We start from the raw sequence: 19,132 nt of genomic DNA on the forward strand, positions 1-19,132 counted from the left end.
AGTTTTACTGAGGAAACCTTCTGCCTCAGCTAATACTTTCATCTCACTTGTCAGCTCAATCACTTCAGAACAGCACTGCAAGCCTATTGCATCCTATTTTTGTGTTAGGTAGGTTGGGTTGCTCTTCCATTCAGGGATCACTAAGTCTGAAGGCCTGCAAGCTGTCTGCTTGATGCAAGATCGAGTCTAAGTCATTTGCACTGGCATCCTGATGTTTAAAAGTCCAGTCCATGGCATTAAATAGCCTTATCAACCCCATAAAGAGGTGTCTACTCCCTCCTCATGGGACCACTGATCTCATTAATCAAGTATCTGAAAGTGGGTTAAGGTATTAAGTCTAAATTCAAACAACATGAAAGACAACAACTGTGCTAATTTCTTTTAAAAACATTGACTTTTGAACCAGTACGGCATACAAAAACATGCAGAAGGGACTATTACAGTTGTTACTGCCATATGTATATTAAATATATATTAAAGTACATATCTTAACTAATGACAGACTCACAGAACTTTAAGAGAAAAAAAGGCATAATGACTCGCATTATGTTTGCAGAAATGTCAGCAGGACAGCCCAGGTGATCGTCAGCCTCATCATGGCATTAAGTCCTCAAGCGGACTCTTCACTAATAAAAATAATTGTCGTTGTCAGCTTGCAACAAAACAACTTTAGTGAAAAGACACCAGCAAGGCGTGCTCCAAACATCAGTAAAGAGACAGGCAGAAAGCAGCCTTTCCTTGCAGCTGTCATGAAATGCTGGTGGCATCACAAAACCTGTCTGAGAGGTCTGGTCACCTGGTGGATTGCCAAGGTCAGAGCCAGGCACACAGAAGCTGTGCTGTGACAAACATGGTGACCACAAAGCTGGGGGGGGGTGACAAACAGATAACAAGCAACCCCATTCAGTGCCTTTCTCGGACAAATCTGTTTTGTATCAAATTAGGAAACAGATCAAAAATACTTTTGCCTGTGTACTGATCATGAGCAAAAGCAACTGTAATCTTCACAGCCAAACACACCAGCTCATACTCCATGAGTGATGGTAAAATAAGCTGTTTAATTGTTATTATTACTTTTATGTCTGAGATGCAAAAGGTTTACAGATAAAAAGTCACAGGGACATAGGTGAGTTTGCAGGATTTGCACAAGAGCAGCATGCACAAGACACTTTGTTGGGCAAGACATGCACATCCATTCCACAGACTTCAAAGTCCTCCACATGCTTTCAAGTGGCTACCAGCAGCCTCTGGTAAATGAGACAATGCCAAGCAACATGAATAAAACAAGAATAATTTGATGAAGATTTAGATAATCAACTACATATTTATTACATAAGACGCTACATAAATAAGTGAGCAGACAGTGGGTGAGCTGCACTCTGTTGTGCTGAAGTGAAGCAACTACAGAGGGGCAACATACTTGCTCTTTTCTTCAATTTATGCACACTCACAGCACCTTAAGACAACACAACTTCGCCAGTTTGCATAACTTCTGTATTTGCTTTGCAGTCTCAATACCTGAACACAAAATCTACAACAGCCTACTTGGCAAAGATCACTTGTCAAACAGGGCTGTTCGGATAAACAGACAAACTGGGAGGATGGCTGACACCTTTGTATAGCTTAGGCACAAATGAAGGCTTGGGCAGTTCTAACTCTACCCAGGCATGGGAAGCCCAGGAATGCCTAGGTTGTGTCTAGGTAACTTCAACATCACAAATTTGTATGTGGTGAGTGGCAGTGATGTCAGAGCTGTAGCGCAACAGAAGGGGAGAAAAGCCAACTGAAGCTCTGAACATTAACAAAGAAAACTCATCCACTTGGTATTTAGAATGTTAGGTTCTGCCAGAAGTGTTAAGGAAGCTTCTTCATTCATGTATCTGTAGAAATGTCTAGAGACAATTTGCTCAGTGCATACCAAAGCAGTGGATTTCTGATAGCTTCTGCCATGCTGTCAACCCTAGGGCAGAGCAGAGAACACTGCTGAATGGACAGCCTCACACTGTGTTAATTTCTTTATGTCAGATGCACAAAACGCTAAGCTACTGCATGCAGGCTGCTCCTCTTCCCATACTCAGCACATGTTCATTTTGGTGTCCAATGTAAGCAATACAAACACCATCATTTTCCAAGTCATGTCTTACCTTCATTAAGCACTAAAACATTCTTTAGAAAGAAATCCATGCTCAGAAACTACCGTATCATCAGACATGCTCAGGTTTCTTGCTCTTCAGGTGAAATACAATTGTATTTTCCCTTGTACACAATAGTGCACTGTACCTTCCCTCATCTACAGCTTCAGCTTCCACAGATAAAACTCCTGTCCAGAGTGACATCTCCTCAGAAATCAGACAGCAAAAATCCATGCTAAAGCTGGTGAATGCACCTTGAAACTCACTGCAAAATCAATGTGGACCACAGCACTGCACTTCTGGTTCCTCATTAGCAACAATAATTTGTGCAAATGGCAGATTTGTAACAGCTTATCTTATAACCCACCAGGGTCTCCTTTCCAGGGAAAACAGATTCTTAGTGCTAGTAACATTCATTCACTGAGAACACCATACCCTTCTTCCTGTGGGACTCATACTCCAGCTCACATCTGCCTTCAGGACTGCCAGAAGAAAGAGTAAGTCCGTATAAGTCTGTGCTCCTTGAACGTAGAGAAGGCACTTGCATTCCTTGGAAGACTATAACAAGGTCCCATTCCCCTGAGGAAAGCAATGAAACAGAACACTGGGCTGCAGCTGCTTATCAGGTGTCACGACCCAGTGTTTGCTGCTTCCCTATCACTGAGTTTGTTTGGATGGAGATCTGACGAACTTGGAGACCCAAACTGATGACAAAAATCCTCTTTGCAAGAGGTTCTGCTTGAGTGCTGCTGCAACCCAAGGAAAGCCATTCAACAGCAAGCTAAGGACATGCCCTGCAGCCCCGTTAACCAGAGCATCCCAATGCCAGCTGGAGCAGCGCTGAACAAATAAAACCTCTGGGGAGGGGGAAGCAGAGAGGGAATTTACATTGCTTTACAGTTTACACTCCATCTGAGAATGTTATTTTTCATAATGCTTCCTTGACGCAGGCAGTGGCTTGAAGCAAGTGGCTGTTAAAATTAGCTTGGTTCTGCCTGTCTGATGCGTTGTGCTAGAAAGCTCTGGACTTCTGTTGGAGAAGGGCACACAGTGACCCTTACATAACATAACACGCAACACTAGACCACTTTGCAGATGCTACCAGACAGCGCACAGGCCAGCAAATATGACATGGAAAAGCACCCTCAATGAGCAGCCTGTGTCCATGCCAGGCACAAAGCGAGTCTTTCACAGACACAGGTGTTCTCACTTATGTGCTGCTCTGTGCAGCACACACAGACCATGTCTGCACCCTCAGGGCTACCCACAGAGCCTGCCGCCGTCCTGCCCTACACCTGAACAGGAAGCAGGATGTAAGCAGCGTAGGTACAGCAGACACCTTTATTCCTTCTTCTTTACCACTGCAATTTGTCTATCTTCTCATTTGTCTTTATTATTTCATATTCAATAGATCACAGCATGCCCAGTCACTTCCATTAACTTGTTTTGATTTCCTTTCCAGTTTCAAACATCTGTCCTATACCGATGAGTCCAGAATTGTAAGCCGTGTTCCAGATGGAGTCAAAAGTCCTGCAGAATTTGTCAGTATTTGTAAACCTCACACTGCAAACATCTTATCAACTATATATAATTGATCAAAGCAAATTTAATGATCACTTCATTCCCATACCTAAAAATCTATGCCTTTATCAGAAATCTTCAACTGGACACATTTTCTGATGCCTCTTTGAGAAGAAAACAAAAGTTCTGCAGGGCTGTGACCCTCATCCTTAAACCGTTTCTCACCCTTCACTGCTTCTCTAAGCGTCGGGACGGACCAGGGCCGGGCAGCAACCCACAGACGAATGCGTTTGGTCAGGACCTGCAGCCTTTTTGGGTACCTCCTCACCTCCTGCTCATCCCAGAACCCCAGAATCAAAGGGAGAAATCAGACAGGAACTGCACTCTGAGAACCCCGTGGGACGGCCAGAACAGAACATCCTGAGCTGGTAGGGCCCCTGCAGGATCACCGAACCCGTCCCGGGGAGGGAGCTCCATCCTTAGCAACGGAGATCCCGCAGTCTTTCTGCGCCCCCGGACGCGGTGTTTAAACAGCGCAGAACTATTACCGCCGCAGGCAGCTCCCGCGGCGCGGCATTCGCTCCCGCAGCGCCTCGACCGCGGGGCGGTCACCGCGCTCCGCGCCGCCCCGAAGCGCCGCACGGCCGGACTCACCGTCAGGCTGCTCTCCTTGCTCTGCCTCCGCGGCGCCGCCGGGGACCCCGGGGTCTGTGGAGAGAAGCGGATGGCATCATCGAGAGCGCGCTCGGAGCCCAGCATGGCGGGCACGGGCCGTGCCGGGGCTAGGCGGACCCCATGGCCCGGCGGCGCGGGGCGGCGCGGGGCGGAGCGGGAGGCGGCGTCGCCGGCGACCAGGACCGCGCCCCCTCGCCGCTGCCGGCCGGCCAGGCCGGGCTGGGCTGTCCGCCGTGTCCCGGCCGGGTCCTCCGAGCGGCGACGTCCCGCGCTCCCCGCGCTCCTCTGAGCTGCAAGGTCCGCCGGCACCCAGCGGGGCCGGGGCGGGAGCGCAGCCCGCAGTGCCGTGCGGGGGGCGGAGCCACCCAACCCATTTCAGGACCGCCATCGCCGCCCCGTGCTGTGCCCGGCGGCTGCGGGTGACGCGGGGCGGTGTGGAGGGGGCGTTTGTGAGTCACCCGGGGCTCTGCTGCAGCCCCTGAGCAGCGCGTTTATCCTGAGCTGCAGCCCGAGATCGGTGTCCAAAGGCCGCCGCTGTTCTGCCGCCTCCGTTTGCGACCGTTCATCGGAGCGGGCAGCGGGGCGCTGCTATCTAGGAAGTGGTAAACAAGGCCTGGCCCCGCGCCCGGCACGGCACGGCGCCGCTTTGTGCTCGGTTGTAGCTCTTTCCTCCTTGACCTGTTTCCAAGAGCTGTGGCTGAGCTTTCCCGAGCATTAGCCTGCGTGGTGGCTGCTGCCCAGGTCCTGCAGCACGCCTGGAAGTGGCTCTTGGAAGAGAATGCCGTACTGCTGGGAGCAGCTGCACAGACAGTCACGGCACAGTGACAGATACGGCCCAGGAATGTGGACTGGAGTTGGCCCAACTGAGCCAGAGTCTGGGGTCTGGAGAACGGCTGTAGAAAAGTCCCCTTCCTGCAACCGGCAGCACATGGCAGACATTTTCCTCACTAAGGACTCTTCTGCAAAAGCATCCACAGCTCCCAGGAAAAGCTGTCTCCCATGTGGGCGTGGACACAAGCTGCTCTCAGGAATAAAGGCAGCAGTAGTTTGTACAGATCCAGTGCAGGTTCGAGGCATGAATGAAGACCTGAGTTTGGAAAAACTGGTAATTAAAGAGTAATGGAAAGAAAGTGTGACGGAGGCCGTTGAAGTGAATGAAGGAAGTCATGAACAGGACTCCTGTAGGCCCTTGGTGAGTCAGCTCAGCAGAGCTGAGAAGTGCACGGAAACTGTGCATCTCTAAAGTGAATTTGAGCACAAAGGTGACTTGAGTTCTAAAAGATTTACCTGAGTCAGACTTAGCACCATAAAAACAGCAAATATTAGAAATAAAGCTCTGCAGGAGTCAGTTATTCTGACTTGCTGGTAGATGAAACAGATACCTTCAGAAAATGGCATTTGTTGCACAAGAATTTAAACTGCTTATTTTAAAGGAAGTCAGAGCCTGCAAGTTGATCTGGGTTCTCTGAAGGAGATGCAGCAGGTGGGTGAACAGAGGTGTCCACCAACAGCTGTGGAGGTTATTAAAATGGTTTTGTTTGTTGGTGCCCATATGCTCTACCTCCAGCCTATGTAAGATGCTCAGAGAGGAAACAGTGCAAGTCAGTTAAGTGAGAGATGTTGGTCATGGACGTGGAGCCTGAAATGACACTGTGTCACGGGAAATGCCATGAATCCATGGGGAAAGAGACCCAGAAATACAGGCTCAGCTGAAAGAGCACTGCTGGTGCAATGCACAGCACTGAGGGTCAGTGCCCAGAAGGGGTAAGAGAGATGATAAAAGCCAAGTGGGCAGTTGGCAGACAACATAAAATTTAGACCAAGAAATAGGACGTCAGAGGAACACTGAGGCAGTGTAGTTCAGCATGGTAACTACACACAAAACACATATTTTGTAGGGAGTGTTCTAATAGGTGCTTTGCAGAAGAACCTAGCAGCTAGTGGAGAAATAAAACACAACTGAGGTCCTGTGCCCTTTTTCCTAGCCAGCAGATGGGGAAGCACAACTCACCAGGACTGCAACCCAGCAACACTGCTCAACTGTTGCTGTTTTGGCAGGGAACAAAGCATCTCACAGGAGGAGCTAGGAGAGGGCCCTGTGCTGCATTCGCAGATCAGTAGGGAAGACTCTCCTGGGGACAAGAAGTGGTGCAATCAGCAGTGCAGAAATACTGAGTGAAAATTCAGCCAAAAAGATGAAGGAGACTGTCAACAAGTCAGCATCTTGAACACTAGCCCGAGGTGATGATGGGTGTGGCACAGGCTGTGAAAGGCACAGAGGAGGGCCTGTGAAAGGACACACTGACATGGATGAAGTAATTCAGAAAATAGCTTCGCTCAAATTCTTTGTGAATAATGTCTTTGGGAGGGAAGGCTGCAAGAAAATACAGTAAGATAGAGTCATGGGTGGGTGTTCATGTCTAGAGAGGATTGTGCTGGAGACAAGCTCGGAGTTCAGGCTGAAATGGCAGGACGTTCTGGAGGGTTGTTAATGGTGACTGAAGTGGCCTCAGGGAATTTTCAGAAAGGAACAATGACATAAAAATTCAAAGTATTTTGGTCTTGTGTACTGTTTTACCAGTAGAATACAAAGAGTGACTTTTCTAGATGCAATCAATGAATCTGACTGATTTGACAGTTTCTTAAAGAAAATGCCTCTCGATATCTGCTTAAGCAGACATCCACTTATGTGTGGATACCACTGCTTGGACTTTTTTCCCCAAAACTTACCTGGGGGTCCCCACTGGCTTTTCGGCGATTCATGGGAGTGGAGTCTAGTTGGTGTACCGGGGTCCCAGAAATGTGATAGCCATTCACTGTAAGAACACGTAAGAAGTGAGCAGGCTTGCCACAGGTCGCAGATGTATAATTACACATTTTAAAAACAAGTCATGTAATTGGATATCAGTGTGCATAGTGTACTGAAACTCAACCCATGGGCCCATTCTGCCCTCAGCATCCTGAGCAGGCTTTTATCAGCAGTTATGACAGGACTGAATGAGTTGAATGAATTGTTAGAGTCAAAAAAAGAGGCTGCAAAATGCCAAACAGTTCCTGCACCCTGCAGTTTGGTAAAGTGATGTGATTGAAGAAGCAGGGTATGTAAAAAGCAGGGGTTTCATGGAGATGGGCTGTTGATGCCAAGAAAGCATGCCTTATAAGATGTTTTTGGTTTATGTACACAGCTGTACGTTTGGAAAATAGTGAGGTCAAATTAGGGATAAACGCAGCTATGTTACATATCCTTTGGTCACAACAAAACACACACTCAGCTCAGTCAATGAAGACCTACATTCAGTTTGACCAAAAATTGGCTGAAGACATTCTCTAGACTGCATTATTTACGGTCAGCTGCTAATGCAGTTATTCTAGTGCAGTTTCTGCTTTACTCTGTCTTTGTGCAGCCCCTGCAGCTTTTTAGCTGATTCTGTTATGTGATTCCCCCAGCGGCAAACTGGACAGCCTTGCAGCTACCATGTGTTAACAGAGTCCTCATGCACACATGCTGTTTAGGGTGCAGGTGCAGGCAGCCCACATTCCCTGCACCTGCTGCTCCCACAGCTGCAGGAAGGAGGAGGGAGAGGCAAATGTGCCTCCTGGAGCTGGCAGCCCCTATTGGCCTCTGCGCCCCAGGAAGAATCACCTTAGCCCTGAGCAGGTACATGGGGCAGGCCAAGAGACCCATCTTTTGGAAACAAAGGGTGGTGGGATGGGTTGGAATGAAGACCCCCAACTATGCTTGACTATGTATGTGAAATACAAATCCCACCTAATCACAGCATTTTTGTTTGCTTTGCTGGCTGAGAAGGCGATTCATCCAATGAAGTGCTGAGGAATGGCAATACACAGTACCTGGGCTCTGCTGTGTCACAGGGCTCTTCGGGGTCCCAGGCACACTGCTTGGCCGCTCCCAGGTTGTCTCTGTTGGAGGGAAACAGCAGCATAAGGATGACAGAGGCCAACAGCATCATGTGCCTGTGACACACAGATGGCTCTGACCCTTAGTGTTCTCCACTCCAGGGCTGCACCCCATGAGGAGGGTGTCTATGCCCCCTCGTGCTCTTCATCTCCTCCCTTATGCCTTTGCTTCCCTTCTCAGCCCCACTCCTCAGCAGCTAGCTGAGATCAGTGGCAATAGCATCACTGATTTCTCCAGTGCAGCTCTACCTCAGGGCCACTCAGAGGAAAGCAGGTCCACAGCTGCACGTGGAAGACATTCACTCCCTGTGAGCTGCTGCCACAACCCATGCGGGCAGCACTTCTAAGTAGATCACAGCAAGCCCAGACTGGGCCCTACCTGTGGCCTGTGTGGGCACAGAAGCCAGTCTGACAGAGCACAGTCTGAGGACTGGGACTGCCTTTGTCCCTGCTCTCCAGGGACAAAGACTGCTGCTGCTTTTTCCCTCTAGTTAGCCATTTCGCTCATTTTCTTAGCAAACAGAAAATTGTCCTTGGCCACATGCTAAGCAAAGAGGATTTTATTGCAAAATGTCATTAAAGTTCCAAATAGCAGACAGTGGAATTAGAACAGCAGCTTCTCTAAAAGTGTATCTATAAAGCCGAAGCCAGCATTCCTATCTCCAGAACAAATATGTTGGTATCAAATAAAAATAAATACTGTTGGCTGCCAGGCAATATCAATTAAGAAAATAAGCAAGTCAAAGCATCAACGACTTCATTTCAAACTGTGATGCACAAAACCCATCCAGGAGCAATCTAACCTTGCCAAAGCCTGAAATCCTGCATCTGTCAGTATTCTGGATGGGAACTGGCAAGAGAAAATATGCTTGCATTCAGGACATCAGGAAGAGGATACCAGATATGATAAAACCGGAGGACTGCTATCCACTCTTGGTCTTGCAAGCTAAGTCACATGAAGTTGTGACTAGGAAACATCACTGGGATGGAGAGATAGCATTGGTGGTCAAAGAAAGAGCAGCTGGTGTCATCTACCTGGACTTGTGTAAGGCATTTAACACAGTCATAGAATCACAGAATGGTTTGGGTTGGAAGGGACCTTTAAGATCATCTAGTTCCAACTCCTCTGCTAGAAGTGTTTACTTAAGTGTTTTTTACTTAAGTGTTGCTTTAGGCTCCTCATTTCAGAAAAAGGGATCCCAAATTCCTCATTTCAGGAACTGCAGACCCCAGAAGGGAGAAGGTGCTACACCCCCAAACCTATGGTGCTCACATCCCTGAAGATACACACTCTGCTGCTTGTTTTGCCCCTCTCTTCTTATTTTGCCTGCAAATCAAAATATTTTGACTATTTTTTTCTCTTGCAAATGGAAAGCCTGGTGGACTGGAAGCTTTGATGAATCACTGAGGAAATATTTAAATTATGGTCAGATCGTTGTGAATTGGGTAGCAAATTAATGAATTCCACTCTTGGCCAATGTGGCAGGATTGGAATGTGTTAACTAAACAGAAGGAAAATCAAGTGATGTGAGTTGTCTTTTTTGAGTCAGCTTGGCTTAAAACACGCCTGTGTTTGGTTAAATAGGTAAAATCTGATTTATGTTTATTGTATTCTAAAAGCAAACAGTAGAATATGCTACTTATATTTTTAGTATTTTTTTCTAATATAAGTAGTTGTTTACTGAATACTGTAAATGAGTTGACTTCAAGACAAGTTCTTGAAGGTTTAGGCACAACTCTGTACAGAGGGATTGTGATGTCCACTCAGTGTCAACATGCAATCCACAGGGTAATATATTTTTATCATAACTGACTTGGACATTAGCAGTAAGCAGTTACTTCTGTTACTTTCATATATATTTTATGCAAGTGTAGCTTTAGCATTTTTGAGATTGTACAGAGGAATGGACTTAAACCTAACAAATAAATTTGAAACGTAATTAGTTGTTCAAAATTTCCCAGCTGCTTCTAGTAAGTAGTATCTTCTTTGCCTGCTGGTTGTTCTGGAGCTGGTCTTCTGCAAAAACTCCAGATACATAACCTGAAGGCAGAAATTTTGTACATAAAAGTTCAGCAGTTAGCATAGTTGTGTATGTGATACAAAGCACCTAGTGATTTTCAAAATACAGAACACAAGTTGACTGTAGAGCAAGGCATATTGAAAAAGAAAGAAAAAAAAGCTATAAAAATGTATAAAATAGAAACGTTTTATTGGACAGGACATGAAAAGAACAAGAAGAATGTTTTAAACCTTTCTTGTTTTGAGTGCTGAGATGAAAGAAAATCCCTTTCTGTGCACAGAGTAATAGTGATATTGCAGTTGCACAAGAACAAGTAGAATGATCCTAAACCAGGCCTGTACTGCTGTGCCGCCACCTACTGCAAGCAACAGCTATCACATCTGCCAAGATGAAATTTTTTTTCTTTTTTTTTTTTTTGCAACATTACAAATTTCTCGGCAGTTTAGTCATTATTAGAAGTGAACATGTGTAGAGAAAAATGATGTTTTTCCACAACCACAAAGAGAAGACTTGGTGAGAGATAGCATCCTGTCTAATACAGCCAAGACATCTGCTTGAACCAGAATATCAAATACAGATTTTGATCTTGGAAAATCTGAAGACTAGCTGTAGTCCTGTGGTAAAACAATGGGCTTTCCTTTTAGGAATATATTCAGTATTTTATATCCCATCCAATCTTCCAGACAGAATGACAGCAGCAAGCTAAAAACCTCTTACTCTAGGAGAGTTTAATATAGCACTGGCAGATGGAAACTGACAAGTTCTGTTCTCCTTTATCAGTCACATGATAATTATTCTGTTTAGTCAGTGAGTGGAAAAAATTATAACTAGTTTCTTTGTCACTCTCTGGACTGTGAAGGAGCTCTGTGAACAGAATGAAATCTTAGAGGCCTGAGATGGAGGCAGGGGAGATATTTGTAAATTAATTACCAAAAGCAAGGCAGTACAAAGCCACTTACTCAAAGTGATATCACAGAATTACAGAATGGTTGGGTTGGAAGGGACCTTATGGCCTTCCAGCTCCAGCTCCTGCCAGGGCTGGCTGCCACTCACTAGCTCAGACTGCCCAGGGCTCTGTTCAGCCTGGCCTTGAACGCTTCCAGGGATGTGACACTCACACTTCTCTGGGCAGCAGTGCCAGGGTCTCATTGCTTCTGGGTAAAGAATTTCCTCTTCACATTGAAATTAATCTCCCCTTTAACTTCCAGGTCAAAGCCATTACCCCATGTCCTATCACTACACTGGAGTCCCTCTCTAGCTTTCTTGTAGGCCAATTCTAAGTAATGAAAGGCCATCATAAGGTCTTCCCAGGGCCCTCTCTTTTTTTTTCCCCTTTTAAAAATGGGTGTTACGTTTCCTCTTATCCAGTCAGTGGGAACTTCACTATCCAGCTGATCCCTGAACTGGACCAGATCTGCTCTCCTGAAGTGCAGGGTAGTAAGCTTGCTGTGTGGTCTCTTTGTTTCCCTAAGGATGTTAAACTCTACTATTTCATGATCACTGCAGCCAAGGCTGGCCTTGAGCTTCACATTCTGCATCAACTTCTCCATTTGATGAGAATGACGTCCAGCACAGCACCTCCTTGCTGGTTTCTCTGTCTCTTGGAAAAGGAAGTTACCATCAATGCATTTAAGGAATGTCCTGAATTGCTTATGCCCTGCTGTGTTGCCTTTTTGGCAAGGTTTGCTGCCTGTTTGTGGCTCCTTATAGTCCAAAATTTGGTTGGACCTGTGAGTCAAAGGGAGTGTAAACATGCCTGCTCTGAAAACAGGTTTCCTTTAACTGCACAGCATCTCATTCCACAGTCCAAACCTCCAGGCTACCTGGCACTGCCATGCTTCACCTGGCTTTGATTGGAGGCCACCTCACCAAACAGAAAGAGACAGACTGTTGTAAGTGCTCTTGCATCTTCGCCTTTCTTGCTAAGATATTCCTCACAATTGTGATGAGTCAGAAAAGGCTTAAGGATGCTTCACTCCCTGATATTGTGAGTGGGGGAGAACAGCCCTAAGGAAAGGCAAAGGAAATGTGTAGGTTTGTGCATGAAAGGAGGGGAAATGATTTGCAATGCCCTAGGACTAGAGTAAAACATTGAACACTTCAGAAACAGAAGGAATAGGTAAATAAGAGTTACAATGAAAATATTTTTCTCTTGTTCCATAGAGGACGTGTAGCACAAGGAGATTTCATTTAGTTTGAATGAGGAGGTCCCACCAGTTCACAGAGACAGTGCACAGTTGGATTCTGGCTCTCCCCTTCTGATCTCCTACAGACCCAGAATGGGAGACATCTCCCAGTTCACCAGCAGCTGTTTCTTCTTTGTGCTCCAACATCTTCACCCGTTGAGCCCTGCAGTACATGGCTGTGGTAACAACAGCTTACAGGGCACAACCAACCACCCTGTGCATGAGCTTCTGAACCACAGCACTATCCTCTACACACTGTGTTCCCACTGCACATCAAGGTAACACTAGCCAACAGGCCTTCCAAGGCCTTGATCTTCACTTCCATCTTCATACTTAACTTAAAGGGACAGGAAAAGAAGGCAGAAATGACAGATGCAAATCTCTCTGCACCTGCATGAAATACGAGATTCAATCTCTTTAGTGCTGAAAGTAGAGTTTGATGTAGTACATGAACTAGTTCAGCAGGAGTGCAGTCTCAGATCTCAAATCCAACTCAATTGCTACAGGCAGTTCAATGCAGGGACTGAGGCTGCAGTACAGCTTTTATTCTCTGGCCCTAAACACTGCAATGGAAACACAATTTCTTGAAATTTTCTGTGTTGATAGGAATCTTGCTACTACCTCAACTGCATGGGAGAAGCGACTGACAAAGTCCTTATTTCATCTTTCAAAGTATCTTTTAAAATGAGCACGGGGATCTGTAACATACCCTCCTTTTGCAAAGCCTGTGACGCACAAAAGCAGGCCTGATATTGCAATACTGTGAGCTTGGTAGTGACAGCAATGCTGTTTCCAGCATTTCCTGATACTTGCTTAAATTTTCTATGATTTAGGCCACTTTACCAGGGCAGGTTACTGTATCAGAGGGAGACTGTCACCAGTAGGTTTTATCAGTAAGAGAAAAGATACACAATAGAAAATACACAGTTAACAATGCCTACCATCTCTTACTTGCTTCCAGAGTGTCTCAAATGTGGTCTGAAAGTTTAGCTGGTTTGAGCAGGTGTTCCCTATGGCTGGTGAGATACAAAAGAAAAACCTCAACCTACACACTGAATCCCTCCAAACTCCCTCAAAGAGATGGAAAATTACTAGGTAGAACAAGTACAAGAGTAGGTCATAGTTATGTTCCTTCCATCTCTTACTTGAGGCATAGCAACCAATATTTCAGAAGTAAAGATTTCTGGAAGCAATGAACATCTTCAATGTTTTCCAATGTTGTAGTACTGATGGCCATACAGGAAAGAGATCATCCAATGCACGACACTTGGCTTTGAGGTTGTTTTCTAACTAAGCAAATATAAAATAATTCTTGTTTATCCTGTCAAAATAAAGAGTTCAAGATTTGGTAAAGCTTGGCAGCAAAGCTAGAAAATGACCAATGTATTATTAATAGCCTTAATGCCACCCTTAGTGAGATTCTTTTAAGGCTGTGCTTGGGCTGCCAGGATGGGTTCTGTATGCATCTTCTCTAGACAGTGGCCAATCCCTGTATTCAACCAGTTCTTTCCTCTTCTCACAACAGCATCAGTGAAAAAGCAAATATGAGATTACAGGTCCCAATATTCCCTTGCTTAGTCTCCTGTCATCGTCCAATTATCCAGTGAAATGCAGCAATCTTAAAATTGCTTTCATGTTCTAATTAAGCTGCGGCTTATTATAGTTCAGCAAGGAGGCTTCCTTTACACCTGGTGCTTCTTAATTTAATCCTTTTTATCCACTTACAGTACTTAAAAATTATGCACCTTAGGAAAGAATAGTTGAGCTTGTAGCATCCTAAGGTTAAAGTGCTCTCAGCTCTGGCACTATATAGAAGCTATGAGACATAAATTTAGCAAATGATAAATTTTTGGATGGAGAACCTCAAAACATGCATAAGTCCCTTTGAGTTTCCATGTGTATTCTCTGACCAAAGAAGAATTCTAATGGCAGTGGTATTGCATAAAACATGACTATAACCACTACGACTATCTCTTATTTGTACATGTTGTGCTAGGCACCATTCACATGACAGTGACCTGTGGATAAAGGGCAACTAGGACAAAGAGCATTGCAGCATCCTGTTGTGGATTCCAAGGGGGCATAGATGTGTCAGTTCTTCACCACTCAGACTGAGATGCTTTAGCAGGTAGTGGTTTGGTGCACTGGGAAACTTCCTTACAAGATAAAGATAACAGGACCCTCGATGGAGGGAATCCAGCTGTTCACCTGCTGTAGGATGCTTAAGGTCATCGAACACTACATTTGCAAGGGAAATGTGGTACCTTTATGGCAGTGAGTTCTCACCTAGTGTTCAAGCACTGTCTGGAAAAGTGCAGCTTGCTGTTTCTGATCCTCTTAAGGTTGGTAGGCAGGCAACAGGTTGCAATGGTTGCACAGCTGGATCAGAGACCAGCCAGGAATAAGGGGCTTCAGTGAAATAAAGGTTAATGCCAAAACAGAATAAGCAGGAATGGGTACCTAGGAAAATAGAAGCAGAAAAGCTGGCTGGTAGAACCAGGAGGATACTAAGGAATATGTACTCTTTCAGGCAAATAGAAGATATTCTCTTGAGCCTCTGAAGTCCTGGACTTCTCAAGATTCCTCTCAAGGACTGTTTTTGTGATGATGAAGATAAATGGGTGTTAATTATGACAAAGATAATGTGAAAGTAAAATTTGTGCTTTCCAAGAGACAAAAAGCTGTTCAGTAAATGGTAATACCACAGACGAGAAAAGCCTGGAGATAAGGATGCACCATGGAAGGCTGACCTTAGCTGTGAATGCAAGATGGCAGCAAGCCACACAAACACTTGTGTCGTAAATATATTTAAAGTGATGGGTAAGGTAGGTGGAGTGCATTGTTTGATTAATACAAGAGGTATTACAGCAGCAGTACATCAGGGAATTTCTTCAGCATCATCAAATATTTTCCAGCTGAATATACCACCCACACACAGTATTAAACCACTCCCAAAGACACTATGCAATCATATGCTTAACCACATAGTAGTTGTGCACTTTGAACACATGCTGCATTCAAATTTTGCACAGCAAAGTAATTCTAGGGTTCTCTACTCAAATAACACACCGGTGTCACCAGAGCTATGAAGCCTGGAAACTTTTCCACATGCCTTTACAGTCCAGATTATGTGCATTCTCCTCTGCTATGCCAGCACAATTCAGTCAATGCCTTGCAACAATTTCCTGTCTAAAAGAGGATTAACTGAAAGTCAAAGAAGAGGAGATTTCTCTCTTCAATTTTCTTAAGGATGGATAAATATTGTCTATATGTTGAAGACAGTTTTCAGAGGCTGTGTGAAGTACACAGTTCCTTACACCTATCAGAAAGCAGATAGCACCTCTACCCTTCTATCCTGACTGTTTGTTTAGCTTCTTGGTCCCTTCACTTGTCTTCCCCATCACATCTCCTTGTGCCTTGATTCATGTCTCTTCTCATTTGAAATCACAACACAGAACTACAATTATTATGGGTAAGAAAATATTGTACTAGGAATTACTGTAGAAATACATGCTTGTTTCAGATGATGCCAGTGTAGCCCTGAAAAAAGGAAGAGGCTTATCCCTAGAAAACTGCATGCAGGTATCAGCAGTCCTATCACTGCCTGAACCAAATCCGATGCACTGTATAGAAATATGGGCAGAAGAGAACAGTGCTATTTTTCTTGCTCTGCAACTCCACAAAATATCAACATGTAAATTCTTTGACTGCCAGATGGGAGATATTCAGGGCAGAAATTATTTCATCGCACGTGCATCAGCCTCCACATCACCCAGAGGTTGTTCAGATGCCCTCATGGTTGAAATATAAACATTAGCACTCTATTTTGTACTCTGTCACAGACAGAATTTCTTCCTATTCCCAGTCCTTCCTTCAGCTCATGTAGATGAAAGATTTTGAAAGCTTCGCACACTGTGATTTTGCAATTCTGACCAACCTGGAGAAACACATTTCATGTAATTCCAGCAGAACAACAGAGCTTTTGGCTGACTTGTTGCAATGGTACACGTGTTGGCAATGGACATCCCTATGCACAGGAGCAGCAAGCAACTTCAGCCGAATTGGTAAAAGGGACATGGGCTGTCAGAACTAAACAGGGGTATGCAACAATTCACTTAAATGCTTAATAGCTTCTCTTCATTAAGACCACGCAGCACAACTCCTCACCTGAGTCACAGACAGAAACAGAAGAGTCTGCATAGAGCACTGGGGTATTCACCAAGCTGGGACTTGAGTATATCCGAACAGGCCAACATTGGATCGGAACTCTGAGCCCAAGGAAAGTGCAGATGGAAACCACACTCTTTGGTGAGGTGATGCCAACACAAAGGTCAGCACAAATTTGATGAGGAAGAAATAACAAAAGCTCCTGTGTTCTAGTTTTCTTCTAAATAAAGAAAAAAAAAAGAATTGGAGAGATGGAGGGGGAGGGAAGGGAGGGTGGGAAGGAGTCATTTTGGCTCAGAAGTTTAGGAATTAAGCACAAGGGTGATTGCCACTGTTTCCCATGCTCCTGTCTTTTTACCACAGGAACAGGAGGAGGAAGTCAGAACTCACAAAGGAGGCAATAATTGTCTGACCTCTAACTATGGGTGAGCTGCAAGATACATGAAAATACTTCCGCTGTCATCCAGGCAAGAACATTGTCACCTTGCTGCTCTAGTGCTGGCATAACAGTGCTTAGTCTGGACGTATTGGGCAGCTCGGATCCCTTTCTAGGGAACAAAGCACTGACAAAACAGTTGGAAAAGGGACACAAGACTTTACCCTATGAAGGTGACTCTTGTCAGCCATGAAGGAAAGATGTCCTTTCAATAAGGATCTGCTATGTTACCCAGGCAAGTGGAACACTGTGGAAAAAGGGAATTAGCTCTGCTGGAGGTGACGCATAATACTGAACTGAATCCCAAGTTCCAGATGATATCACGTGCCCACAACATATGGGGTGGAAATTTGTAGATAGTGCACTATCACTGTATGCTAACACACTAGCAGCAGTAAGCTGGAAAGTTGAAGAAAATGCAATGGTGGATGAACTACCTAGGCTACTTCAACAATATGCACAAAATCTCTTTTTCTCACTACAGGTTTGTGCCTCAGCTGTGGAGAAACTGTCTGGGGAGATCAACCAATTCAAAGACAGTATGCCTTGTTCCTCACTTGTATGGACTAGTATCTTAGCTATAACAAGTATACGTTCCTGTGCTTCAGAGAGAGAATATAGTGATTACACACCACATGCCACCCTGTAGTTTTACCTGCATGACCATGAAGAGGATATGAGGGAGTGAGATGGAAAATCCACCAACCCTAGAGGCATGGCCATGTGAACTGCAACGAATAATACTGAAAAAAGGGGTTCTTCCAGGATAATGGCTGCTCCAGTTTCCCAGTCTCCCAGATAAAGAACATGGTCTGATCCTATTTCTGAAGTTGATAATAAACCTTTGGGTTTGCCTTCATGAGAAGTGAGTGATGAATACAATGACCAGCCAGATGGAGGAAAGGGACAAGTGGGTTTATTGGACCATGTGGATTTGATGACATAGCACATCAGAGCCATGGGAATATAAGGCTGTAGTGGACACTGGTGACCAGTGTACTCCAATGCCACTAAGTTATAAAGGGCCAGTACCTATCTGTATTTCTGAAGTGAGAGGTGGATCAGATCCCAAAAGCTAACTATACTGGAGGCCGAAGTGAGCTTGACTGGAAATGAGTCACAAAGCCCACCGTGACTGGATAAGAAGCTCTGTGCATCTTTGGTATAGATTACCTCAGGAAAGGGTACTTTAAGGACCTAAAAGGGTACTGGTTGGCTTTTGGTATAGCTGTGTTGGAGATGGAGGACACTGAACAATTGTCTATCTTGCCTGGTCTCTCAGAGGACTCTTCTGTTGTGGGACTGCAAAGATTGAAGGAATAGGTGCCGATCACTACCACAACAGTATGCCAGCAGCAGTACTGCACAAACTTGGGCTCCCTGACTCCCATCCATATGCTGAATCGTCAACTGGAGAACCAAAGAGTAATCAGTGAGAGTCACTGTACTAATTCCATGTGGCCAGTGAAAAAGTCAAAAGGAGAGCGGAGGCTGACAGCAGACTACTGTGGCCTGAATGAAGTCACACCACTACTATGTGCTGCACATAGTAGTGGTGTGACTTCATTCAGGCCACAGTAGTACCAAACATGTACCAAACAGTACCAAACATGCTAGAACTCCAATATAAACTACAGTCAAAGGCAGCCACAACTGATATCACCAGTGTGATATCAGTTCCCCAGTTCCTCTGGCAGCAGAGTGCAGACTACAGTTTGCTTTCACTTGATGGGGCATCCAGTACAGCTGGAATTGACTGTCCCAGGGTGGAAGCACAGCCCAACCATTTCCCATGGACGGATCCAGACTGCCCTAGCACAGGGGAACAACTTATATTGTTATATATAACTTATATAATTTATGAACAGTTATGATACACTGACAACATCACCGTGTACAGCAGCAGAAGTTTTTCAAAAAGGAAAGAAAATCCTGAAAAAAATCCAAATCCTGAAAGCCAGTTATGCCATAAAACAAAGTAATGCTGAGGGACCTACACAGGAGATCCGGTACTTAGGAATAAAATGGCAAGATGGATGTCATCAGATCCCCATGGATGTGATCAATAAAATAACT

The 19,132-nt window shown here is 45.0% G+C and overlaps 1 protein-coding gene across 6 annotated transcripts in view; it reads right to left on the reverse strand.

Moving 5' to 3' along the window:
- GAS7 (growth arrest specific 7) overlaps positions 1–19,132 on the reverse strand; it is a 105,203-nt gene that overhangs the window by 36,155 nt on the left and 49,916 nt on the right. For all 6 annotated transcript variants that reach the window (XR_004168396.2, XM_090122047.1, XM_031603780.2 and 3 more), the window contains 3 exons: positions 8,181–8,249; positions 7,059–7,144; positions 4,308–4,361 (listed from right to left, as the gene is read on the reverse strand). Coding sequence is in view for 5 of the 6 variants with exons in the window: in XM_031603780.2 (XP_031459640.1) it covers positions 4,308–4,361; positions 7,059–7,144; positions 8,181–8,249 (209 nt within the window). In the remaining variant the exon portion in view is untranslated. The remainder of the gene's footprint in view (positions 1–4,307; positions 4,362–7,058; positions 7,145–8,180; positions 8,250–19,132) is intronic.

The sequence above is a fragment of the Phasianus colchicus genome, chromosome 20 (assembly GCF_987193195.1).
Source record: "Phasianus colchicus chromosome 20, bPhaCol1.hap1.1, whole genome shotgun sequence".
NCBI classification, from domain to species: Eukaryota; Metazoa; Chordata; class Aves; order Galliformes; family Phasianidae; genus Phasianus; species Phasianus colchicus.